The sequence below is a fragment of the Chiloscyllium plagiosum genome, unplaced genomic scaffold (assembly GCF_037043375.1).
Source record: "Chiloscyllium plagiosum isolate Xiang-an unplaced genomic scaffold, Cpla_swu_hap1 HiC_scaffold_19, whole genome shotgun sequence".
In the NCBI taxonomy this organism is placed as follows: Eukaryota; Metazoa; Chordata; class Chondrichthyes; order Orectolobiformes; family Hemiscylliidae; genus Chiloscyllium; species Chiloscyllium plagiosum.
In genome coordinates, this window is record NW_028270157.1 from 20,499,853 (window position 1) to 20,527,839 (window position 27,987).

A 27,987-nucleotide genomic window follows, 5' to 3' on the forward strand; every position below is an offset into this window, starting at 1 on the left:
GATAAGGTTCAAGTCCCTTATGCCTGTAAATGTGCTGGGACCCCTTGACGGAGATCTACACCCCTTGGACTTTGAGGCATGGCCAATGGATTGCTGCACACAAATTGCTGGCACATGACATCAATCTCTCGCATGTGCCAAGCGTAGTGCTGGAAAAGCACAGCAGGTCAGACAGCATCTGAGGAGCAGGAGAATCGACATTTCGGGCATAAACCCTTAATTCCTGCAGCTGCAGTCCTCACTTGCTCCTGAGAGAAGGAAGTGGCATGATGCCATAGAGGAACATGTCCACCTCTGACTGATGACTGCTGACAACCGTAACAAAGCTGCCTGGCTGCATCTCTACACTAAAATGCAAGTCAATACAAAAATGCTGAAATCCTTTAAGCTCTAACTGAAGAGCGAAGTGCAAAAATTTAGGGCAAGGTTGTGACACTATGAACATCCAAATGGTTGCAAGATCAGTAATTGCTGAGAATGCAAAATGAGAAGACCCTCTAACCCTAACTTTGGCCAAATCCATGTTTGTCTCTGCACCCAATGTGTCCTGCAGCAACATTGCAATGAAAGGTGCTGGTGTGCTCTGCTGTGCAGTATTGAAATACAGAACTGTATGAATCTTGGATGTAACATGAGAACATTGAGAGTGTGGTATCTGTCTGATGCTAATATGTGAATGGGGCAGTTATTGTCCAGTGTGTCATGAGCTATTGGTCACTGATCAACTTCCCCACGAATAGCCACATTGTTCAGTCACTGGAAAGGTTCCACTTGATGTTTCAAGTCCCACTGACTCTTCTTTGAAACTTTGCTTACAATTCTGAACCCAAACCTAGTTTCTCTCTCCACAGATGCTGCAAGCTTGGAGTTTCTCCAACACGTGATGGTTGCACTTCAGACCTCCAGCGCACTCTATTCTGGTTTCATCCCATGTACTTACCATGTTAAAGATGTGGTATTGATATAACAGCAGGTTACTTATATATCAAAATAATGAAATGGAATACAAGGGTCTGATCAATTACAAAAGGAAAATGGGTTGCTACCAACTTTATTTGTTGAAAACTTATTTTCCCAAAAAATTAATTTCTCAGCCATCTTCAAACTCCAAGTGCATATTTATTTTAAATCTCTGCATCACAATATACAAGCAATCAATGTGGCTCTGTTCATAATCTGAGAACTCATGAAAATTCAACATTCTGTTTTTTGGCTATTTACAAATAGTTTGCATCATACATCCATGTCAGGGAAGCAGCAAGCTTAAAAGGAAGAAAATAAGTCTGTAAACAGGATTGGTTTCTTCAGCTGCTGGCTCAATGGAGATATGGATCAAACTAGATCTCAAGATAGCAAGTAGGTTACAGAAGTTATGCAAAATAGTTTTCAGAATTTCTTATTTACAGATTGAATGCGAGTGTGTGTAAAACTCTGGAATTTGCTTAAATGAGGACAGATGCAGAATTGACAAACTTAACAAACCAGTGTAAAATTGTTAACTTTTTTTAAATTTAAAAACTGGAGGTGTACAGGATTGTATCATATAATGAATAACATGTTCAACATGCTGGCAGCATTATAAATATTTAAAGGATATTTTGTGTTGCAAAAACAAAAAAAGGTCTTGCAGTACACCCTCTCGTGGCTGGGTACTGATCTCTTTCATTTCTCTCCTGACATGCATCGAAGCTGCATTTTATCCAGTCCATAGAATGGTACCTTCAGAAGTTGCAGGGAGTGACTGCAAGATGGGCAAACAGAGAAGGCAGGCTCAACCTGCAAGAGGAGGGAACATTCTTTTTAAAAAATGTTTTAAAAACAGGCATTGATTTTATTTTTACAAGCAAAAAGACAAATGAGCAAGATATTAAAAGGGATGGATAATTCAACCAATTCACAAAGTTGATTGTTCGAAACAGTATTTCATTAGAACCTTGGGGCACAGAGATGCCATTTTGTCCACTGTGCCTCTTTAGTACATTACTGTGATTAGTCCCACTACCCCACTCTTAACTACTCATATTTCAAAACAACTATCCAATACCTTTTTAAAAATTATTTGAATCTGCACTGACTACCCTTTCAGACAAGAGGGAAACATGCCATTGTTTCGTCAGTTCAAACTATCTTGCACCTTCTACTGTTGGCTTATACGTGTCAAGTGAATGACATTCAGTCTCCTGCCATAGGTTGATGTGATCCAGAATAGCTAGATAGTCGCCCACTGCACCTTGAAAACACTCAGCCTCTACCACCTCGAAGGACAAGGGTAGCAGATACATGGGAACACCACAACATGTGTTCCCTTTCAAGCCACATACCAACCTGACTTGGAATTACTTTTTCTTTATTCATTCATGGGACGAGGATGTTGCTGGCTGGGCAGCGTTTTTTTTGCCCATCCCTAATTGCCCTGAGGGCAGTTAAGAGTCAACAACTACATCTTGTTCTTTCAGTGTTGTTGAGTCAAATTCCCAGAGCCGTGGGTGTCCCTATAATCCAAAGACTGCAGTGGTTCAAGGGAAGCTCATCACCACCACTTCCAGAATAGTTACGGATGGGCAACAAATGCTGCCTGGAAACTGATGGCTACATCCCATGAATAAAGAAAATAACTAATTGACAGCCAGCCACGTTGAAATTACTCCATCTACACAACTTGATTCCAAATATCTTGATCCCACCTTACCACTTCCTGAGGATCAAGCTGTACCATTTCTCATATATTTGGCTTTGATGCAGTTAGTCTTGAAGGAACTGAACAGTTTAAGAACAAAGAGATCAGAAGACAAGTATTAATAAATACCTCAGTAGCTGAACTCCACATTCACGGCCACTCATTGTTTGAGCCTTTCCCATTCCTCTTCCGCTCATTCCGTTCCTTATGAAGTCTCTCCAGCTCAGCCTCGTACATCATTTCCTGAATTAGGTACTTCTCACGGCGCATTCTGTCCCGGAGGTCTTTTGGTAAATCAGGAATCAGATACGCAATAAGATTCTTTATGCTAAAAACCAAATGCTGTAAGGAATAAAATATCAACAGCTATCACACCAGAAGAAAACAAAGTCTCAAAGGTCATCTGACAGATTTGACCAGGTTCACAATACCTGGAGCAGTTTGTCTCAAGATGTTCCTCAAAAGTTACCAAGTTTTACTATCACTACTCTTGGTTTAAAACCACTAAGTTTGTAAACTGTTCAAAAAGCATTTCAGATTGTGTGAAATAAATCTGCAAAATGGACATCATCCCTGACAAAATATACTATGGTAACTCACCAATACATCTTCCAAATCCAAAACCTCTCCCACCAAGACAGACAAGGGCAGTAGATACATGGGAATGCCATCCCCTGCAAGCTCCTTTCCAAGCCACTCACTAGCCTGACTTTACTAGATCTCCCACCATTCCTTCACTTTTGCAGGATCAACATGCTCAAGTCCATTCCTAACAGCATCATGGTATATCTACACCCAAAGGAGTGCAGCATTCAAGGCAGTTAGAAATGTGACTTCCCCCCCAAAAACCTCTTCCCCCGCCAAACCTCACACTTCGGTTGGTCACAACAAAATTAAACTAAAAAGACAACCACCTTGTGGATAGCTTTCTCCAGACCAAATGAATTTCTATTTTAAAAAGAGCCAATTTAACCAGGCTTTGGGAGTTTGAAATAAAGTGAGTTTATTTGTTAGTGAATGTGAAAAAATGCAACAGATTAAGAATGGCAATGTGAACTGCTAACTCAGTTTCTCTCCCCATAGCTGCTACCTGACCTGTGTGCTCCTAGCATTGTGCCCCTTCCTTCTGCCCATAAGTGAAATGATTGTTATCATAATTGAATGCTGTCTGTGATTAGAGATGGCTGAGAGAAACAGGCTGCTTACCTCAAATACAATGATAAAAGCCAGCCGAGCCGCTAATACGTGCCAAAACTGCAGTGTGTAGGCATAAGGTTCTTTGGAATGAGGTGGTTCTCTATAGTCACGATATCTATCATACGGTTGAAAGAAAGAAATTTACGTTGACTAAACCAAATTATTATTTGCACAACTGGACCTGCAGCATTAGGTTCAGCAGCTAGGACACATGAATTCAAACACCAGTTCTTCCTGAGCTCTCAGGACACACTACGATGGGACACAAAGGTTTTGCACAGTGCACTGCCTTGTTAACTTCAAAACATTTCCACTTAGGTTTATACAGCTTGCAACCACACAACACTGCTCTTTGATAAAAGCGAAATGGGTATTTAGACAAGTCTTACAGGCAAAAACAAAGTTTCTGGGCCACTTCACACTGTCCCAGGCTCCTACCTGCAGTACTCTACCTCTGTACCGAAAGAGTCACTGCCATTTGAATATGGTTCAGAACGCTGCTCAAAATCTGTCACCAGGAACACAGACAGGCTGGCATTAACATAACCAATCATGCATCTGGGAAAGAACAAAAGACTAGGTTAATTCATATTCTTCATCTCACCACAGATTCTACACTGCTCAAGATTCAAACCCACCATTCCTATTCATTTGGGGATGATTCAAGTTGCTGACAAGATTCAGATTTACAATGTATCCAGTGTGGGGGGAAAAGGACTGAGAATAAGCTCAAGGAACTCAAGACAAGCCAATGCATGACCAAGATAAACACCAGTATGCCTGAGCTTCAGTTGTCAAGTGATACCACTTGGTCTTTGCGTGACTTGTACCAGGGTCTTATCAATATTGCTTCAGCAAGAGTAAAAAGGTCTCCCTCTCAAGTAGAAATACATCTCAAAAGGTTCAACTCTAATCTGGAGATGGCATTCCAGCATCCCTGAGTTAATCGGAGTGGGAACTTAACTGAAAATCTCTGGACTGACAGCCCCATCACAAATAGGTGGTTGGGTGCAGTAGCTACTCAGGAAATCTTTTTTCAAGCATCAATACAGAGGGATTGAGTGGGACAGAGTTGCATCATGCCCAAAATATTAGGGAAACCAATGTTGCACCTCATTCCATCAGTATGCTGAAAGGGGAGAAATCAATCCCATTGTTGTGGGGATGGATTGAGCCTTTTCCTTCCAAATAGGATTTCTTTCAAATTATCAATTACATCTGAAGCCCACTGACAAGGTATGTTCATGCAATGACATCACTACCATTCAAAGTATTAATAGTTGGAATGTAATGACTTCAGAACTTAAGTTCCAAAGATGCTTTCATTGTTAATTTTTGTTTTGAGCAATTGTGCTTAAAGGACTGTGACAAGCTGTTAGTTTGAAAGACAGAAGGTATGGACTTTTATTTCAAAAAAGAAAAAAGTAATTGACAGGACATTTCTTGGAAAAAAAAAGACACACTAGAAATCCCACATGTGCAGTGATGGGGAAAATCACCTGGATTTTTTGTACCAGGACACACACACAGTCAGCAGTTTCAGGGTTGAGTCTTCTCATTTGGTCAGTGGTCAGGGAGAGGAGTGTGTGCAGGTAAGGGGATCTAGAGGGTAGGAGTCTCAGCCTTTGCCATTCTCCAACAAGGGAGAGGCTCTTTCACATGGAGTGTGAGAAAAAGAATGTACTAGCAGTTGAGGACTGGACAATATGGATCCCTGTTCTCTTGCAGCAAAGAGCATAGAGTACAAATAGCTATGTCACCTGCCCACTGTCAGGATTGGGGACATCTGCTCCAAACCAGAGAGGAAGTTAGTGAAAAGGGTATCTATCTTTGTAAGTGCTAACTGTGTAGGCAGGACAAAAGGAGATTTTGCATAACCTGAACGAGGAGCAAGGCACCAAATTAAGAAAATCTCAAAAGGTCAATCTCTGTATTACTACCCAATCTATGTGCAAGTTGGATTTGGGCAAATCAGATTAAAGATGAATGCTTGGCTTAACGATCTGGTGTGGAAGCAAGCCACAGTTAGTGGGACATTCTGGGCAAAATGGTACTCGTATTTATGTCTACAGCTGATCCACGTGCATTACTGGGGAAGCAGGGCAAAGTTTAAACTGATTCCTAGGACAAGGGATCAAATTTGGTAAGGTATGCTAAACCAAAATGTAGAGTCAAGGCCAAAGGGAAAGGTATTACTGTGGGAAATTATAAATGGACAGCACAGTAATAGATACTGTATGAATCCAGAGTCAACCAACAGATAAGACTCAAATTTATGAAGGGGACAAAAATGATAAAACTAAAATGTTCAGTTTCTGAAAGCACACAGCGTTTGAAACAATAGAGAAATTGCACAAATGGAAATGAAGGAGTATGAAACAAAAACAATGCTGGAGAAGTTCAGTAAGTCTGGCAGCATCTGTTGAGAGAGAAACAGAGTTAACATTTAGAGTCCAGTGACCCTTCATCACTAACAATGTAGGTGTCTAGAAACGGATCTAGATGTACCAGGGCACCTGGAACATTTTATATCCTAATTTTTTTCCACTCATGATTCAACAGGTATTTGGCCCAAATTTTCTGTAAAACTACTTTAAATGGATGTTTGTATCAAGTTTGCAATTTATACACAGTCACATTTCAAACTGTGTTTTGAGCATGTATTTGAATTGAACAAGTCTTAAGAAAATCAGCACCTTTGTGCTTTATTAGATTATCCAGTTGGTAATTTGTATTCTGAAATGTGACAATGAAATTTATAATTGGCCGTATTGATAACCGGAGTAAAACATGTTGTGGCTTGTGGAGTGAGAGAGAATGCAGAGCCACATTGGACCTCTCCCGGCCTCAATCGATTGTAATAATGTCTAAAGCAGGGAATAAAAAAGATTGTCTATCTATAAAGATCAAAATGTTGGACTGGGATTCTACAACATGCTGTTCATAGACCCAGACTAATTCCTATCCCTTAACCTGATTTAGCAAACGCGATAAACTTACTTTTGTCCTGCTTTCCCTTGGCCAGCACAGGGACCATACTTGTAGGCATAAACCAAGCGAGGGATGAAGTCAGAGGTCACTGCGATGACAAATGCATTGGTAATAACAGACAGGATCCCAATGCCTTCCAAAATTCCATACCAGATTCCTAATTTTAAAAAACCACATTCACAAAATTGAGAACATTTCACTATGGGAAGCATTTGTAAATAAAACTAGAGGAGCAAACAAAACTCCTGACTCCCCAAGGGGCCTGGGTTCAAGTCCCAACTGCCCAAGGAGATGTGTACTAACATCTGACAGGTTATTATAATTAAAAAAAAAAGAGGCTGCATATCATTGGTGGGAATGAGGAATGATGACATTCTCCAGCCCAGTACATCCTCACATGGGCAAAACCTCATTTCAATATTCACACATCAGTTGCCTACATGTTTGAATTCAAATATTGTAACAAGAATAGGCCATTCAGCCCCTTGTGTCTGTTCCACCATTCAATGGAATTCATGGCTGATCTGTGACCTAACTCCTTTGGCCCATTTCCCAAATATATTTGCTTAAAACATTTAAATCTGAGAGACAAATTAATTGATTCATCATCCACTACCATTTGTAGAAGACAGTTCTAAACCTCTAAAAGTGCTTCCTAATTCTCAGATTACGCCCCCTAGCTCTAGAATCTTCAAATAGTAGAAATAGTTTCTTCATTAACAGCAAAAGACAAGGTAGACATCTTGAAGACTTCAAACAGACCACCCTTGAACCTTTGAAGTCTCAGATCCCAAATTAGTTAAAGACAGCAGGTTTTCTTCAGAGAAGGACAGTTGTCAGTCAGCTGGGTTCAACATTTTACAAATAACAGACACTATTTTAAAAAGCAAAATGGAGTTTGAAATCTAAAATTTCCACAGTGGTTGGGGGAAGGTTTATTTGAACTAGCATTGCATGGATAGTTAGTCCCTGTCTCTGGATTATCGTTTCAGAGTAAATACTATTTCTTCTCTATTGAGAAGGAAGTTGAAAATTAAATGATGATCAGGTACCAGACATTAATTACCATGTTGTGTTTCGTGTTCCAATAGATCAGCCACAATCTCATCGTGCAGCAGAACAGTTGAGGGGCTCAATGGTCATCTGGACCATCCCATTGATGGAATTTTACAGTTGGCAGATATTGAGGAAATTACAAGTCTCCAGATGGCCTTATCATCCTCCCACCTTCTTCTAACCACCTTGTTCAGGGGAGGGTAAAGCAAAACAGAGGGTGACTGACCTACCCTCACCCCGACTAAGACCAATTATTGGTCACTTAGGTTCTATTTCCTGCCCTGCCACCATATTTGGCTGTCTGGAAGAGTTCAGGGAGCGGGAAAAACTGGACAGGTCACTCTCCCTAGGCAGGTATGGAAAAAAAAAGTGTCTCCATTACTAGATCAGGGGCATACCCAGATTATTCCCTCCAGCCATTAGTCTCCCATGAGGGGAAACATCCTCTCTGCATTTCCCAGTCAATATCCTTAAAAATCCTCGATGCTTCAAACAGGTTCATCTCACACTCCTCTGAAATACAGGGTAGAATCCCAGCCTGTTTACTCTGTGCTCATACCCAATCCCTCCATATCTGGGATCATCCTAATTAGCATTCTCTTCGAGCACTACCTCTAATAATTTTTGAAAGGGAACTAAAACTACACTGATTCAGATATGGTCTCACCAGCACCTTGTACAGTTGCAGTAAAACTTTGACTCTTCTACTCCAGCCCTCTTGAAATAAGAAGAACATTACATGAGCCTTTCTGATTACCTGCTGCACCCGAGGTGCGAGCTTTGTGTTTGGTGCACAAGTACCCAAGTCTCTGTGATACAGCTTAACTCCATTTAAATAATATTCTCTTTAGTTTTCCATTCCAAAATGTACAAACCTCACTGTTTCCCACAATACACTCCATTTGCCAACTTTTTGTCCATGTACTCACTAAACTGTATATATCCCTCTTGCAACCAGCTTATTTTTTTGTCTACAAATTTGGCCACAGGACATTCTTTTTATTCCAAGTAATTAACATATACTGTCAACAGTGATAGATCCAGCACTGATCCCTGTGGAACCTGCAGGTCATGGATCACTGTGCTGCTTCCTACCCATTAGCCAATTCTCTAACCACAGCAATATATTACCTCCAAAACTTGTATCTCATAATTTAAATCTTGTATCTCATAATTTAAATCTTGTGTCCCTTGTCGTTTGCCTTCTGGAGGTCTAAATACCACAACACATCTCCTGGAGTTCTTCTCTATCCACTCTGAGATTTCCTCAAAAATTCTAATAAATTAATTAGTCAGGTATGATTTCCCTTTCATAAAGCAGTGCTGACTCTCCTTCATTAGATGCTCGATTGTTAAACAGCTGTGGGTCAAAAAACACAGCCAGGAATAGGTTTTCCACACACACAATGAATGGGGTCATTGTGTTGAGGGGCAGGTGAAAAGCGCATGGCCCACGTCAAGTTATTGGCTAGTTACAAGTCTTTCTTAATCTTGGAGGCTAACGTTACATTCATTGTATCCTCACCTATATCTTTGGCTCTCGAAGCCAACGGCCTCCTCCACTGTGTGACAAATTTGTAAGCATCAAGACGGATTTCAATAATATTGTTCAATAAGGCCAGAAGAGGAGCCAATGGAAATGCTGCCACAAATATAGTTGTGAAACCAAACTGAAGAACTGAAAGATAACAGAGATATCGACAGTCACTGAGTGGCCCAGGTATTACAGTCCATCCACCGTGCTAGAAATCATGGCAAAACATTTTTCGGGAAACTCCTGATGGCCTCACTGGACAATGTGGAGTAACAGTACATGCTGAAATACAATGTTACATGAGTCCACTCAGTTGACATAAGCACATGCTCCTTGACAGTTAGCTATTCCACTCTGACAGGACTTAAAGCCTTGGAAAGCTCTCACATATATACATACACACAAGCTGACTTGAAGTGGAATGACCAAGCGGACAGTGAGCTCAAAACAAAATAAATGAATGTGCATTCATACATCCTTCACCTCTTTCCGTGACCATACTAGCTAGGTCTATCTCTCCCTTCAATACCTGTGAGAGACACTGGCCTCTCCTTACACAAAAGGGCCTTGATCAAAAGGAGGCAGAAGTGCACTTGATCTTAGGTCCCCAGTACCAGTTGCATGACAGCAGCCTCCATGCTACAAAGCTTTAAACATTACAAACAAGGAGAGTTATCATTTGCACTAAGTTCAGAAAACCCCTTGGGTAATCTCTCCAATTCCCTAAGTGGTTACTTCCACCAGACCCAGAGAAATCAACTCAGTTTGGGTTCAAGTTAATTCAGACCTGTAAAGTGTGGTCCGTAAGGAATGGGAAATACTTGTACCTTACGTTGATCAATAAAAGTATTAAAATGATGAAATGTATGCATACTTTAGTATCTGTAACATAGGGACTGTAATTGGGTTGCAATTTCAATAGTTTCAAATCAAACTCCCTTCTGATATCCTGTCCACACCTCCTTGTTACTGACTACAAATGTCCATTTCTGATATGGTGCCACACATTAACTGATTTGAATTTAAAACATGGCAATCAAAATGTTAATGTTACGATGCAAGTCACTAATAGAGATTGCAAACATGTTTCGTGAATAAAACAATAGATATAATAATATTGTAAACCTGGCTTACTCATCTCCAAATATTCATCAAACAGGCCATAAGCATTCATTGGCTGCAGATTGTAATCCTTCTCCCATTGTGGTAGAATTGGTTTGCCATTATTGCCGTGCTCTTGTCTTAATTTTCTCCTTGTCCACCAGTTCTGAATAAGCCTGTGGATGAAGGCAAAACCAGCCCCATTGATGGATGTAATTAAGGCATAAAAACATTTCACAAGCAGCTTTAATCACAAGCTAGAAAACAGACACCATCCTATTGTACTATATTTCATGGGTGCGTTCCTCCAATCCTTTGATTAGATCTAGCACAACACTGTGTATTTTCTACAATGGAAACCCATAGATTAAAATCCTGATCAAGGGATTGGCAGAGGGCATTGAACGGACAGCAAACGAGTGTGTTCAAACATGTGGTTGGTACCAAGAGAGACTCTGTGCAAGAGATTGAAAGAGGGAATTCCAGAGTTAAGGTCCTCAGCACTGTCAACATGTATCCCCACTGTGGTGGAGTTTAGCCCCATATTTGCCACTGAAACTGTGACAAATTCTGAAACTCTTCAAACAAGAGACCCCTATGGTGTACCCACTGAGTATTGCACTAAAACATGCCTCCCTTGTCCCTGTTCAAATGCATTCCCTGATCCCCTTTGGAATGCTATTACAGCCTTTTTGTTTTAAATTTGGTCTGTGGAGCAATATTCTAAATTCAAATCATTCTCTTTATGAAAATAAATTCCTCCAATTTCCTCAATTCTTCAGTCTGTTATCCCGACTATTGATTCGCCAACCAGGGGAAACTATCTTTCACCATCTCTCTCCCAAAATCATAAAACTTTAATTATTTGTATTATTAAATCCACCAACCAGGAGACCCCTCCATTAACTACTATTATATACACGATACATGCACGCAGATACATACAGGTGAATCATTTTTGCAGCCAGTTAGATTTTATTCCCTGTAACCATTTTTTTGGCAACTGGACTTTAATTTCCCCTATGCCAGTAAGAGAAGAATGGACCACTTTGCAATTCTTCACGGCCATTCCAGATGGGGCAAGGCATTTGTATCCTCCTTTCACTGCTGTTTGTGGGATCTTGCTGTGTAAAGCGTGGCTGCCACATCTATTCATGACAGGAGTGGCCACTCAGAATTAATACATTTGTTGCAAAGCGTATTACAGTGCCAGGACATAAGGTGCTATATAAATCTAGGTTCTTTTGATTATCATGTCAATTTGAGAATCAGGGGAGACCAAAATGTCTACACACAGAATTTTGCCCAAAGATCATTGAACAGAAGTTGCTGTTAATGCCTCACTCTAGAGATTATTACTCTGTTATGGACAGCATGTGGCTGCTTCAACACAACAGCAAGAGACCATTAAAGCATTTCAACATCCCTGTCTAACAGTCAACCAAATTTTCTTTTAAAAATCACATTCGCTGTGAGGCATCTTAAAATGGCAACGATGTGCAAATTCATATATTCCAACCCCTCAAAAGGGGAGGCTAATAATGGAGTTTGGGGAAAAGATTGCAGAGGCACTAACCATAATTTTCCAAATATCTTTTTGGCAGCCCTCTGGAGCCTGGTAGCAACAGAAAAGGAAAAAAAACAGAAGAGAGTTGTATGAGAGCGAGAGAGAGAAAGGAGAGGCTGGTGATAAGAAATTCACTTAGATGACGAGAGGATGAGTTTCTTGAAGAATGAATGGACCTTTCATTAAAACTATTAAAGATTTTTAAAAGATAAATAGTGAAAAATAGTTTGTACTGGTTGGTGAATCAGGAACCTAGGAGCACAGACCTAGGATAAGGGAAGGGTAACTGGATTCAAGTCATTCATTTTCATTGAAGAGCTATCACTAGTACCAGCCTTAATGGGCTGAATGGCCAAATGTCAGAGTTCTACTGACGAGAAAGCACCCACCCAACACCATGATGGCTCAGTTTTGAGCTCACTGGAGCTTAAATTCAAACTCACCCCTCTCCACTCAAGTCTTTGTTTCTCTACTCCTTTCTCTCCTTTCAAAAAAAGTCCTTAAAATCTACCTCGTTGACCAAGTTTTGTTCTCCTTTGCTCACATGGCTCAGTATACCAATTCCATGAAGCACCTCAAGAAGCTTCAGCGTGTTAAAAGATGGTGTGAAAATACAAGTCATTGCATTGCTGCTTTCCTTACTTGCTTTTAATGTGCGCGCACATTCCCAGGAATATAAACTTGCCCATCACTTGCACCTCTATAATCAAAGCTCATTTTTACTTTCTATCCTTAGTGTCTTGCTCAACCCAAGGTGTGAAGTACCACCTTCAGGTCACCAATGTTTCACCCCTATTTAGTCTGCTACTCCTCCACCATCATTCACAGCAAAGGACGCAGAGACAGGAGTCCTCATTTCGAGGTGGTGGCAGCATAGCACTAACGTCACTTGTGTAACAATCCAATTACGCAAGGCTAATGTTCTGGGGACACTAGTTCAAATCCCAAGATGGCAAACGGTGATTTCAATTAAATTAAAAAACATACCCTGGAATTAAAATCCCATCAGGTTCATTTTAGGGAAGAAAATCTGCCATCCTTACCTGGTCTGGCTTACATGTGATTCCAGACCTACAGCAATGTGGGTGACTCTGAACTGTCCTCAGGGTTATCAGGAATGGGCAATAAGTGCCAGGTTAGTCAGCGATACTCACATCCCATGGACAGATTTAAATAAAAAATGTCCTTTCTGGGATTGCCACTGAGGTCAAAAGGTGAAGGAGCAGATGCAGCCCAGGAATCTATCACCTACTTTCTTCGAGCAATTTGCTGAGAGACACTTCCCAAGATTTAATACCCAATAGGATCACAGAGGGGAGAATCCAGTAGGGAGATTCACTCACCCAATTCAGAGAGCTCCCAATTCCCAGTTAAGGTTTGGAAAATCAGGAGTTCGCCAAACCAAGTCTCAATAGCCTCTGGAGGAAGATTCCTGCTGGGACCAGAGGCTTTAAAAAAAAAGTTACCTCATCTGCCAGTCCGAATTCCTTCACTCAATCAGCATTGTTGAGTCCAAAACAAGCAAAAAGACCAGTGAGAAAAATCAATTACATGCTAAACATTCAAATATAAATTAGCCAAAAGAAAGCAAGATAATCTTGGGCAGCACGGTGACTCAGTGATTAGCACTGCTGCCTCACAGCACCAGGGTCCCAGGTTTGATTCCAGCCTCGAGTAACTGTCTATGTAGGGTTTGCACATTCTCCCCGTCTGTGTGGATTTCCTCCCGGTGTTCCGGTTTCCTCCCACAATCCAAAGATGTGCAGGTCAGGTGAATTGGCCATGCTAAATTGTCCATAGAGTTAGGTGCATTAATCAGAGGGGGGTGGGTTACTCTTCGGAGGGTCAGTGTGGACTTGTTGGGCCAAAGGGCCTGTTTCCACACTGTAGGGAATCTAATCTAAAATACTTGTGGTCTGAGCGGGGTATCAGAACTTGGCTGTTTAATTACTATTCTGACCAGTATTTTTTCTCTCAGATGCAGTGGGAAATGGGTTCAAATGAAGAGAAGGGAAGTTACATTTCTGCCTTTGGATCTTCCACCTCGCCCTTTTACAGATTCCACCAATGGGTCTATACTTGGAATTGTCACAGATCCAGTGTTACTATGGAAACCGGGGAAGAATGTCTCAAGAATAGGGGCAAGCTAATACCAACTAGACAAGTTACACTCATTTCCTGCCTCAGTTTCCAAAGATTGACTTGCCAAGTTTCGGTTTTTGTTTTGACAGGGTGGCAGGCACTGCTATGCTCCACACTTGGAGTGAATTGGGAGATCGGGAAATGCAAGGGCAGCTACAAATGAGCCTACATTCTAAGTGGGGGATAGAGACCAATATCTACCAGTTAAACATCAAACATGCAGCAGGCATACCACCGGCAGTCCTCAGGATTTATTGGGCCAACAATGGAGTGAGTACACAGAAGCAAAATTAGCTTCTGCGCAAGTCACCGACCAGGCCTTTACTTACGGGTAGCCAAGCTCCATGAAGTTATTCCAGCTCTGTTTCAACACCATGATGATTCCCATTTGCAAACACAGGTCGATAAGGCAACCACTCGGGTGGCACTGCAAATTAAAGATAAAAAGCAAAGCACGAGATGGACATTAAACAAACGAGCAATGGAATGTTCCGGTCAGCACAGCAACATTTTGCAGCTGATGGCTGTAGCTAAATGGGAAACACATTCATCTCAAAAAAACCTGAAAGTCATAGCTTCCAGTCCCATTCTGAAGCCTCCCAAGGTCAGGACTGAGGGCAGCGCTGCTCTGTTGCCAGTGCCATTTATTAAGTAGATCACTACAATGGAGCCTCCACTCCTCCTTCCCTGTAAGGAATCTCTCAGACACTATTCAGAAGAGAAAGAGATGGCACGTGCATCCCAAAATCCTAAGGCCTACAACTTAATTATCCTGTCATTAATATATTGCTGCTTGTGGGAGTTTGCTGTGTGCAAATTGGTTGCCATGTGTACTATAATACAGCATTGACTACACTTTATAAGGAGTTCTTTAGCTTTAAAAGTATTGCAAGATGACCCAAGGTCAGGAAAGGAGTTACATAAATACAAGTCGATTCATTTTGCAGTGATGCAAAGATTGAATTGAAAAATAAATTAATGTAGAAGAAAATATCACGTTCTAATACCTTGTTTGATTTTTGTAAGTCAACTTAAATGAGACCATTCTAGTACAAGAAAAATTGTGTATTCAGTCTAGGTTCAGAGACAGGCACAGGAAACAGAAGAAAGGGGGTTAAAAAGTGTGACAGAGATGGATAAAAGTGAGGAAGTACAGGAGAGAAAGAGAACATGAAAAGCATGAGGAAAGGAGAGTGAAAGTTAAAAAACAAAAGTCAGGGGAGATGTATAAGCAAATGAATACGGATTGGAAACTTGCCAGATTCCAACTGGAAAGATCAATTCCTCCTGAATATCAATTATGTAGCAGCCAAATGAGAGGCACCCATTTATCAGAGCAATGGTCACTGCCCACAGTCATGGCAGTTTGGCCAAGAGGCATCAGACTGAAAACAGTTGAAGACTGTTTAGCAAAGATACATCCCAATGTGTTTTTGGAAGTGCAGGAGCTGCACTACCAGAATTCACACAAAAGACTGTCCTACCATTGCCTAATACTTTGATAAATCGATATCCCAATACCAAAACACAATTGATCAACACCAAGCATTTTGTTGGCCATTACCATATCCAGGACTCCACAGAGTTCATTGCTTTGTACAAAAGAAGAAAGAAAACCAAACTGTACTCTTTAAACAGGTTCTTAACTCCTCCATCTTATGTCGCCAGTATTAATTCCAGCATTGTAGCTTTGTTGACATAATTATCTTTTAAACAGTTGGATAAGTTTGAAATATTTTTTGGACTGTTTAGAACAATCACCATCAAGACCCCATAGTCATTCCAGACTGTCCTACATAATTGTGATATGTTAACATAGAACATAGAACATAGAAGAATACAGCGCAGTACAGGCCCTTGGGCCCTCGATGTTGCGCCGATCCAAGCCCACCTAAACTACACTAACCCACTATCCTCCATATACCTATCCAATGCCCTCTTAAATGCCCATAAAGAGGGAGAGTCCACCACTGTTACTGGCAGGGCATTCCATGAACTAACGACTCGCTGAGTGAAGAACCTACCCCTAACATCAGTCCTATATCTACCCCCCCTTAATTTAAAGCTATGCCCCCTTGTAATACCCGACTCAATACGCGGGAAAAGGTTCATACTGTCGACCCTATCTAACCCCCTAATCATCTTGTACACCTCAATCAAGTCACCCCTAAACCTTCTTTTCTCTAGTGAAAACAGCCCCAAGTGCCTCAGTCTTTCCTCATACGATTTTCCTTCCATACCAGGCAACATCCTGGTAAACCTCCTCTGCACCCGTTCCAATGCCTCCACATCCTTCCTATAGTATGGCGACCAAAACTGCACACAATATTCCAGATGCGGCCGTACCAGAGTCTTATACAACTGCATCATGACCTCAGGACTCCGGAACTCAATTCCTCTACCAATAAAAGCCAGTACGCCGTATGCCTTCCTCACCGCACTATTTACCTGGGTGGCAACTTTCAGAGATCTGTGTACATGGACACCAAGATCCCTCTGCTCATCCACACTACCAAGTATCCGACCATTAGCCCAGTACCCCATCTTTTTGTTATTCTTCCCAAAGTGAATCACCTCGCACTTAGCTACATTGAATTCCATCTGCCACCTTTCTGCCCAGCTCTGCAGCTTCTCTATATCCTGCTGTAACCTGCCACATGCTTCCTCACTGTCAACAACTCCTCCGACTTTCGTATCATCCGCAAACTTGCTCACCCAACCTTCTAACCCCTCTTCCAGGTCATTTATAAAAATGACAAACAGCAATGTTGTGCTACTCATCCTGAGGCAATGTAATTGAAAGAATCAGAGGAGAGTTGAGGACATCTACTCTGTCAAGTTTCCTCAGAATCTTACAGGTTTCAATGAGATCACCCTTCATTCCACTAAACTTTAAATGATCAAAAGCCTAACTTGTTCAGTTGTTCTTGACAAGTCAACTGCATCATCCTAGGAATCAGCCGAGTGAATCTCTTCATTTGCTTCCAATGCAAAAAGCAAGGACCAGAACAGAAGAATTAAACTGTACACAGCACCCCCAGTGCACCCCCAACCACACCCTGCACATAGTTGTATCAAGATTTCCATACTTTTACATTCCAAACCCCTAGCAAAAAAAAAAATTCAAATTTCATCCAATCTGTACAGCAGAGTGAGAAGCTGGCAAGAGATCCAGTTAATCTTCAAATGTGGAGCAGATGGCTCAGGTTAACTCTATATTTTGAGACAAAATATTGGAAGAAATCTGGAAGCAAAATAATCAGCGAGACACTGTAGGGATTGGGCACTCTGAAGGTGTTGGTTAAGTGCAAAGGGCAACTTGGAGAGTTATTGGTGTTTGAGAAACTAGCCAAGAATAGAATTGAGCTGCACAACTGCCATCTTGTCAGACAGTAACACAAATGTTTAAAACATATTAACTTTGATAACATGCTGGCTGACAGTTTTTATTCCCCTGCAATACATGATTCCAGTTTGAGTTACTAACCTCCTCCAACCTCCACCTGTTCAAGACTCTCAAATAGGCTCCTGGGCGTCCTGTTAATCTGAGAAAAAAAAAAGTATAATCACTAATTTAACAGTGGCACATCACAAAATATCTACTTAACATCAACGAAGGAAGCAGATTCTCCTCCAGAGTGAAAAAGGAAGACTTAAATGTTCAATTGAAATGGATAGTTGACATTATTTTACTGCTGAGAATTCATGCAACGAGTTCAAATACAGCAATTGTAGAAACTGCAGAATTGCTGCACACTGGCTCAGTGGTTAGCACTGCTGCCTCACAGCACCAGGGACCTGGGTTCAATTCTAACCTCAGGCGAATGAAAATCTGTTAACCCCATGCAGACAAAGTGTCTGTATAGGTTTCCTCCCAAAGTCCAAAAATGTGCAGATTATGTGTATTGGCCATGCTAAATTACCCCAGTGTCCAGGGAAATGCATGTGGATTAGCCATGGGAACTGCAGGGTTACTGGATAGGGTACAGAGCTTGTCCTGGGTGGGATGCTTTTTGGAGGGTGGGTGCAGACTCGATGGGTCAAAACGGCCTCATTTCACACTGTAGGGATTCTGGATTCCACAAACTGCATGTCTTACCCTTCTGTTTTTGCATTGGCTGGTCAGATAGAGCTCTTCAGAATAGGTGTGTGAGAAAACATTGTACATGCGTTACAGAGGAAGATGGGGGGGGAAGAAAAAGAGACATTTTTGGCATGTGGATTATACACAGCAAGAATGCATGCATAGAATTCTTTAACATGGGGAAGCTGTTATTCTGCAACTAGTACAGAGTTGTGGCAGAATAGAAAAGAAAAGTGATCCTGTTGTTATCACCTGCTATAGGCACATTAGCTGGATACAGATTTGCCGTCATTACAGTTGACCCATTTACTGCTATTAGCACCTTCCCTTCACATCTCAGCCCTGCTCCCTTTGTCTTTTGCTCTGGACACTCTCCTCCTCTACCACCACCCCATCCCCATCACCCCCACCCACCCCCCCCCCCCCCCATCATCTGTTCCACTTGCCCCTCCTCACTTTCTTCCCAATAGAATAAAACACCATTTGCCGACCCCTTATGTTGTGAATCATTGGACTCTGTTGTTTTTATTTCAGACCTCCAGCATCTGTAGTATTTTGGCTGTTTTTATTTGATAATACAGCCTATATATTAATGTGTCATAACACAGGTAACATCCTGAGGGGAGATTGAATGTGGGATTTTCTGGCTCACAGTTAGCAGCATTGTCACTGCTCAAAGACATCACAGGACTTGAAATGTTCTTTAGTTTGTCTCTCACTTTGGTGGTCTGCTTTGCCTTGTAGAACTTGATGGCCCAGAGAGGTAAGGTCAGGTGAAGGAAGATCAGTGGGATGCCATATAAGTTTGGTCTTAAAATCTACCTTCAACCAAGCTGACGTTCATCTGTCCTAATAACTCCTTACGTAGCTGTCTCATTGTGCAACCATAAGCCATTCTAGAACATTTTACCTCATTAAAAGTACAAGATAGCTTTTTTTGATGTAATGAGCATATAAATCAATTCCACAATTGGAATTACTATTCCAACTCCTTACAAGGAACAAGATTATAATATAACAATATTTAATTAATAGCTGTAAATATTATATAGATGGACAATTGAATGAACACATCAATTTATAAATGCTTGGAGGACATGGGTTCAACTCTAATCTCAGCAGCTTGTGGATTTTAAATATAATTAATAAATCTGGAATCGAGAGCCAATCTCCGTGATCATGACAATTATTACCAGTTGTTTTAAACCCTACGTGGCTCACAAATGCCCTTTAGGGAATGAAAACTGTCATCCTTACCAGATCTGATCGATGTGAGACTCCAGACCTACAGCAATGTCAGTGTTATACAGCATGAAAACAAATCCTTTGGTCCAACTCGTCCATGCCCACCAGATATCCTAACCTAATCTGGTCCCATTTTCCAGCAATTGGCCCATATCCTTTTAAACGTTTCCTATTCATATACCCATCCAGATGCCATTTAAATGTTGTAATTGTACCAGCCTCCACCAGTTTCTCTGGCAGCTCATTCCACACACATACCATCCCCTGCATGAAAAAGTTGCCCCTTAGGTCTATCTTTCCCCTCTCACCTTAAACCTCTAGTTTTGCATTCCCCTATACTGTACTGGGAAAAAGACTTAGGCTATGTGCCCTATGCATGTCCTCGATCTTTTAAACCTCTAAGGTCACCACTCAGCCTCTGATGCTCCAGGGAATATAGCTCCAGTCTATTCAGCCTCTCCCTATAGCTCATGTCATTGACTCTTCGCTGCCCTCTAGGCAATTAGGTATGGGTATTAAATGCTGGCCTAGCCAGTGACACCCAGATCTCAAAATGAAACAACCTGAGTTCCCTGAACTTTATGACAGTGCAATCCTAGGGATAACGGGCTGTGTTTTTATCATCAAGGGCCCTCTGGCTATGAAACTTGCAAGTAGATGCTAAACAATGCTGACACATTGCAGTCTGACTTACTAGCACTCTTTCTGAATGAAAGACAAACCAATTATTCAAGGAATAGACTTACCTTCCCAGGAAAAATGCAATGTAAAAGGTAGAGCTGTTCAAGTTAACAAACTGAAACAGAAACATTTTTAATGTGAAGCTGTTCTCCCACTCTGACTCGGTTCGAGGCTGTTCTGTGAAAGAGAAAAAGCAAAAAAAAAAATTCAGCTTTCACTCCTTGAGTTGGAGACTTTTCAAAGATAGTCTTACACTAATCATTATCTACCTTTACTTCTATGGATAATATAGATTAAAGTTACTTACAGAACAGATGGTCATCATATAGCCCATTACGTCTATACTAGCTCTTTGAATGTTCAACTCACCTCATACTATTCTACTGCTATCACTACACTCTTCCTTTTCAGCTAATAGTCCAATTCTCTTTGGAATCCTCGATTGAATCTGTCTGCACCACTCTCCCAGGCAGTGCATTTTCCAGGCCCTAACCACTTGCTGCATGAGAAAGATTTCTCTCATATCACTTTGCCAATTCCTTTAAATCTGCACCCTCTTGTTCTCAATCTTTTCATGAATAGAAACAGTTTCTCCCCATCTCCTCTGTACACACTCATGGTTTGGACTACCTCCTCTTGTCCAAGGAAAACTGTCCTAAATTCTCCAATATATATTTTCAAAATGGAAGCTCATCTCTGGAACCAGTCTTGGAAACCTATTCAGCACTCACTCTAATGTGTTCCTGAAATGTAATGCTCTTGTGTCTTGTACGAGTTCAACACAAGTTCCTTACTCTTAGTCCATAACCTGATCAAATTCTGACAAGGCCTAGGATTCACTGTCAGTAACCATGCCCTCAACCTGTTCTACCATCTTTTTGACTTTGCAATCCAGTGATAAATCAATTGACAGGGTATTACAAAGCTCAAGAAACATTCTCACTATTCCCATTGGGTTAAAATAAGAGCTTTTCGATACACGTTCTGGAAATTGGTTCAGATAAAATTCATGTCCTCTCATTCAGTCTTACTGTACAAGATAATCAAGAGGTAAGGATTTTTCTCTACTCAATTATTAAATTGCCCCCTTTTGCACAATATCAGAAATTCTGATTCCCTACAAGGTGAAGTTGGTGTTTAGCTCTGCCATGGAGGGACATAGAACGGATCCACACTGCAGATAGAATGGTGAAGATGAAAAGGGTTGTGGGTGGGGGGGATAGAAAGGGAAGAATCAGTGGGAATTCAACCCCAGTGTTGGCGACAGTTACACATAGTTAGCTCAGTTGGCTGGATGGCTGGCTTGCCAGCAGTGTGGGTTCAATTCCCACATTGTGGTAACCTCAGCCAGAGGACCTGCCTATCCAATCTCTTCCCCTCACCTGTGGCATAGTGACCCTGAGGTGAAATCACCAGCAAGGTGACTGGTGGTTAGAGCGAGTAGCCCTATGGTCTGGTAAGACTATGGCAGCTTCACTTTTTTTTTTAAACACATCACGAATATCAACTCAAAAACATCATCTACCTTCTTGCTAGAGAGTGATGTACCATGCTAAAGAAAAGGAAAAATAATCTAAAAGTGTCAAATTGTAGCTCATTATATTTTGTCATCAGCAAACATCAACCAAACCAGTGCCAGACGCCTGGAACAGTGATGTTTAATCTGCAAAAAGGTGAATTTGGAAATAGAACCAGAGCAGATGAGTGTTTTTTTTTTTTAAAATGTTGTCATGGTCTGGAATGCACAGTGGAAAAGATTCAACAGTAACTTAAGAGAGAGATTTAGATTAAAAATCTTCAAAGTGGTTGTTTTCAGGGCTATTGGGAAAGAAAGAATAGGGAGTGTGGAACTAACTGGATTTTCTTCACAAAGCAGCATAGAAACAATGGGCCAAATAGCCTCTCTATGCTGGTTCATTTGACTATCATGTCATACTTCAAGATCATGGGATCTTCCCTCAATAGTTCATCCTGAGAAGTTTATCTTCTTCTAGTAACATTCATGCCAGCCCCATGGTGAACCCTAAAATTACCTGCTCTCTTAGAGCTCACACTAATGCTCACCGAAGCCTCCCCTGGTATACTGCATCAGAAAAACCACACAGACTTACCTAAATTGGTCAGAAACAGTGCAACTCTCTCATACAGCTGAAAAAATAAATATTTAGATAAGTTATTCTCAAGATGTAAATCTTACTGTAACCAATTTTCAACATTATATAGTTTTAATTAAATGTTTAATGACTTGCGCTAATAGCAGTGTTATAACCAAACTCTCAGGGGCAAGTCAGGTGATGGGTGAACAGGTTGTTAGCTTGCTACCTCAACAGTGTAGTCACCTTGCCAAGTCATCTGTGTGAAGAGATGCAGGGGAAATAATCTTCAGACAAAGATAAAACTAAGAAGCAAGCATAAACTAGGGACTAATCACATTGGAAAGCCAGGCTGGGAGGGGGACAAGCAGGATTAAGTGGGGGAAGTGAAGTGTGCTAATTGACCTCAAAGTAACTGAGTGGAAGCAGCACCAACAAGGAGCAGTGTTCTGCATTCCCACTCCCCTTGGTGTGGGAAAGGTGCTTCAGCAAATCACCCTTGAACAGCCTGGTTTGAATTTTTAAAGATTCTTTCCCAGGAGACAGGAGCAGAATTAGACTCTTCAGCCAGAGTCTGCTCGACCAAATTATGGCTGATATTTCTCAACTGAAAAATGTGTTGCTGGAAAAGCGCAAGTCAGGCAGCATCCAAGGAGCATGAAAATCAATGTTTCGGGCATAAGCCCTTCTCCTGCTCCATGGATACTGCCTGACCTGCTGCACTTTTCCAGCAACACATTTTTCAGCTCTGATCTCCAGCATCTGCAGTCCTCACTTTCTCCTAGTTGATATTTCTCAACCCCATTCTCCTGCCTTCTCCCTGTAACCTTTGATCCCTTTACTGATCAAGGACCTCTCTCTCGCAGCTAAATACACTCAGTGATATGCCTCTTTGGCTGAAAAAATTCTCATCTCACTTTGCTCAGAGGCTGTGCCCTCAGGTCCTAGTCTCTCCGACCCGAGTGAAAACACCTTCTCGACATCCACTCTATCCAGGTGTCTCAGCGTTCTGCAAGTTTCAGTCAGATCACACCCTCGTCCTCCTAAACTTCATGTACAGACTCAACTGCTCATCGTATGGCAAAACCTTCATCCTTAGGATCATTCTTGTAAATCTCCTCTGGATCCTGTGCAATGACAGTATATCCTTCCATAGATACAGGGCCCAAAATTGCTCAATATTTAAAATGTGGTCTGACCAGAGCCTTATGCAGCCTCTGCAAGACATTGTTCTTGTAACCTAGCCCTCTTAAAATGAATGCATAGAATTGGTCTTCTGACCTACCAACCGAACCTGCATGTTCACCTTGAGAATCCTAAACTGGGAGTCCCGTGTCCCTCTGTTTCATATTTCCAAAGCCTTTCCCCATTTAGAAATAGTCTACATCTCTATTCTCCCTCCCAAAAGTGCATAAACTCACTTTATTCCATTTGCCACTTTTTGCCCATTCTACTAGCCTGCCCAAGTCCTTCCGCAGCCTCACCTTCTCAACACTACCTGTCCCTCCACTTACCTTTGTGTCATCTGCAAACTTAGCAACAGCATCTGTTCCTTTGCCCAGATCATTCATGTATAATACTAATAGTTATTGTCCCTACACTGACCCATGAAACTTTACTAGTCACCCAATGTCAACCTGGGAAAAACTCCTTTATCCCTGCTCTTTCCATTCTACCAGTCAACCAATTCTCCATCCATGCCAGTACTTTACCCCTAATAACATGAGCTCTTATTTAGCAGCCTATGCAGCACTTTATCGAGTGCCTTCTCAAAATCCAAATAGATCACATCCACAGGCTCTCCTTTATCCAACTTGCTCATTTCTTCCTTAAAGAATTCTAAGATTTGACATGCATGACCTCCCTTTGAAGCCACACTGACTCAGCCCTATTTTACAGAGTACTTCCAAGTACTCCACAACCTCATCCTTAATAATGGACTTTAACGTCTGACCAATGACTAAGACCAGGGTAACTGGCCTATAATTTCCTGTCTTCTGCCTCAAACAGTGGTGGTACATTCATTGCTTCTGTCGCCTAGGCTCTTGCCTGGCAGATCACCACTAATGCCTCCACCATCTCCTGCAGAACCAAAGGGTGTAGTCTATCCAGTCCAAATGATTTATCCACCACCAGACCTTTCAGCTTTCCCAGCATCAGCTCCTTAGGGGATGGCCACTACACGCCGACTCTCAAAAGTTCTGGTATGCTACTGGTGTCTTCCACTGTGAAGACTGATGGAAAGTACCTATTCAGTTCTTCTGCCAAATTTAAAAACAAAACATTCAGGTGATGGGGACATCACTAGCTAGGTCAGCATTTATTGCCCATCCCTCATTGCCTAGAGGGCAGTTAAGGGTCAGCCACATTGCTGTGGGTCTGGAGTTGCATGTAGGCCAAACCAGGTAAGGAATGGCAGTTTCTTTCCCTAAACAGCAGTAGCAAGTCAGTTGGACTTTCCCAAACAATTGACAATGTCAGTAGGTCTTCCCAGGTTTTTACTGAATTCAGATTCCAACATTTGTTGTGGCAGGATTCAAACCTGGGTCCATAGAACGTTACCTGGGTTTTTGGATAAATAGTGCAGCGATAATACGACTAGGCAATTACCTCCCTAATTTTTACTTCACTAGGCTCATTTTCCAGCAGTCCAATCACTACTCTTGCCTCACTCATCTCTTATATATCTAAAAAACGCTTGCAATCTTTTCAGCCATTACGATTTTAAAATTTCAGTGCCAACATTCAATAAGCCTCTCGTGGTAATAAGACACTTTACATTTAACATAGCTTGTAGAGATTTGATCAAAGGATTCTTGGAAAAATAATTTATTTCCTGTCTATTGGACATTCTTGGAGTAGTTTTTGCAGAACAGGTCATTGAAAGGTCATTGTATATACTGGAGATTGTGTTTTTAAACAAGGCTTGCCACGTGACTGGGAGGTATTTGCTTGCTTTGCCGTAAACCTTGGTGGGGGCCTTTTATTTTTGAACAGTGATGGACTTGGCAAGGCTCTTGTTTTATCTGGTTCAGTGAGTGGGAAGCAGAGTTGGAGGAAAGCTTACTAAGAACAAGCAGCCCAATCTATACCCTTTCTGGAAACAAAACACTCTACATTTATTCAGGGGGAAATCTATTTATTCTTTTGAAAGACTGATTGAGAAATTACAAATCAAGATTGCATTTCTTAAGCAAGCCATATCTACAAGACTGGAGTCAATGGTGTCTGATTCGCGACTTCATAATGTGCCAGAACATCAGATTAACAGTTTCTAGAACATCCTACACGATCATTTTGCATTCAATAACCACCCGCTGGTCAAATGTCATTTCAGAAAGCCAAATCTCTGAAGAAACCATTTCCTTTTCCTCTTTTTTTTTTTAAAAAGAGAGTGTTTGTGTGTGTTGAGAATGTTTGGAGAGATATGTGTTTATACTTCAATATTACTGTGGGATAACCAATTATTGCACCTTTACAGTTTTTACAATCAACCATAGGTGTGTTAATATACCAAGTCATGGATATTACTTAAAATCTGACATGGGCCAGGGATTGATTGCTCATATTGGAAACTGGCAAAACTATTTTCAATGGTGTTTGTGATCCATGGAGAATTGAGACTTGGGCAATGTTACACTCCTCTAGCCTCAGTCATTACACATAGATATTCAATTATGTGCAATTTTTGACCAAGTTCACAATCCGGTGATGAGGTTAGGATAGAAGTCACATGTAGGCCAGCTTGGGCAAGGATGGCAGATTTTCTTTCCAAAAAAAGTTACTGAACCAAATGGGTTTTTTTCATAATTGAGGATTAACTCAGTAATGGTGACCATGAAACCAGCTTTAAAATCCAGACTTTTGTTAGTATAAATCTGAATTTGCAGCTCAAAGCTGAAGTAGCTCAGCTGGGAGAAGGTTACACTGAAGATCTAAAAGATCCCTGGTTCAATCACGGGTTTCGACAAAACAGGATTGCCTGACTGCTCTAGCCTTTGTTTATGGGCAGCACACTGACTCAGTGGTTAGCACTGCTGCCTCAGTGTGGACTTGTTGGACCAAAAGGGCCTGTTGGCATACTGTAGGGAATCTAATCCAAATCGAATCAAAGATTAAATTTGATATTTGAAACTGTGTCCACAGTGCATTAGCCAGGGCCCCAGATCGCAAGCCTTGTAATATTGTCACTATACCAGTGTTTCCACAAAGGTGCATTGTTCGTTGCAAGTTACACTGAAGTAACAATTCAGAAAATCAATTTAGTGACAATATGACAATGAAATGGATATTCCGATTTAGCTTGGTTTAATATCATTGACGGTAACTATACAAATCACAAAATGTAGTTCCACTTTCATTTTTAGAAAATCATTTGACCTTTGGTTTGAGGTTCCCAATTGCATGTATTGCTTAGATTAGATTCCCTACTGTATGAAACAGGCCTTTCAGCCCAACAAGTCTACAGCTACCCTCCGAAGAGTAACCATTCCCTTACCCTATATTTACCCTTTGACTTGGCAATTTAGCATGGCCAATTCACCTGACCGGCACATCTTTGGACTGTGGGAGGAAACCCACACGCACACTGGGAGAATATGCAAACTCCACACAGACAGTTGACCGAGGTGGGAATCGAACCCGGGTACCTGGTGTTGAGAGGCAGCAGTGCTAACCACTGTGCCGCAGTGTGACTGCTCTCAAAACAGGTTTTATTGAACAAAATAAAAGGACCGACTCCATGATCAGTTAGGAGTAGGTCATTCAGTGCAATTGGATTCCACACTGACACTTTATGTCAGGGCTTTGCCCATTGTAACAAAAAAATGCAAGGTATGGATTCAATGCACAGTACAATCTCCTGCATACTTTTCCATAAATGCAATTATTTCCAAACATTATTAGCATTTCCTGTCTGGACAAAGAGAGCTTACCACGTTCAGAAGCATGATGATACAGAAGTTGATACACACTGCAGTTCCTGTTGTAGCTAGCTGGGAATTATTCCTAATTAGGGCCCACTCGAATGCAGCAAAAATGCTCACAGTCACCACCCGATAAATGACAATTCCAAAAACAGCAGCAATCACCACACAGATCTGAGAGAGGGATTACAGACAGATTGGTCAGCTGCATCAATTAGCTGGAATGTGATCAGTCTCAGTTCAAGAGTGAGGTAGTGCTGATTCACGACTCTGGGAAACTTTTAACCTCTAACTTGTCCCTGGGGACGGAATCCTGGAACACACACCCCAACGTAAAGTAAAGGGATTACTTTTACCACATGAACTACAGCAGCCCACAAAGACAATTAATTACCACCTTCCAAAAGGGTTAACAAGGGTGATCAATAAATGCCAGCTTTGCCCAAGATACCCATATTTCTGCCTCCTCCCGAATGGTCAACAGCTTTAGGAACAAGAGCTCCATGGTCATATTTACCCAAACATGCCACACTGACTCTATGCCATGTCATACATTACTGGCACATTATTGTGAACAAAGTAACATTATTGCTACTTTTTTTTGGAAATTTGTTCTTCTGATGTGGCACATCCTTGGGGGGGGGGGGGGGGGGGGGGGGGGGGGGGAATGAATTTATCCTAGTCAACTTGATTA

General features: G+C 41.4%; 1 protein-coding gene across 5 annotated transcripts in view; it reads right to left on the reverse strand.

The window, feature by feature from the left end:
* Positions 1-1,099: 1,099 nt before the first annotated feature.
* Positions 1,100-27,987, reverse strand: part of LOC122559777 (anoctamin-4) — a 194,091-nt gene continuing 167,203 nt past the window's right edge. For 3 of the 5 annotated variants that reach the window (XM_087997097.1, XM_087997101.1, XM_087997099.1), the window contains 13 exons: positions 27,303-27,467; positions 22,387-22,423; positions 20,341-20,452; positions 17,753-17,810; positions 14,595-14,692; positions 12,133-12,171; positions 10,590-10,732; positions 9,447-9,599; positions 6,875-7,022; positions 4,313-4,432; positions 3,884-3,989; positions 2,807-3,019; positions 1,100-1,776 (listed from right to left, as the gene is read on the reverse strand). In XM_087997097.1, the coding sequence (XP_087853223.1) occupies positions 2,828-3,019; positions 3,884-3,989; positions 4,313-4,432; positions 6,875-7,022; positions 9,447-9,599; positions 10,590-10,732; positions 12,133-12,171; positions 14,595-14,692; positions 17,753-17,810; positions 20,341-20,452; positions 22,387-22,423; positions 27,303-27,467 (1,371 nt within the window). In that variant the 3' untranslated portion in view covers positions 1,100-1,776; positions 2,807-2,827. The remainder of the gene's footprint in view (positions 1,777-2,806; positions 3,020-3,883; positions 3,990-4,312; positions 4,433-6,874; positions 7,023-9,446; positions 9,600-10,589; positions 10,733-12,132; positions 12,172-14,594; positions 14,693-17,752; positions 17,811-20,340; positions 20,453-22,386; positions 22,424-27,302; positions 27,468-27,987) is intronic. The other 2 variants (XM_087997098.1, XM_043709787.2) reach the window with 2 other exon arrangements.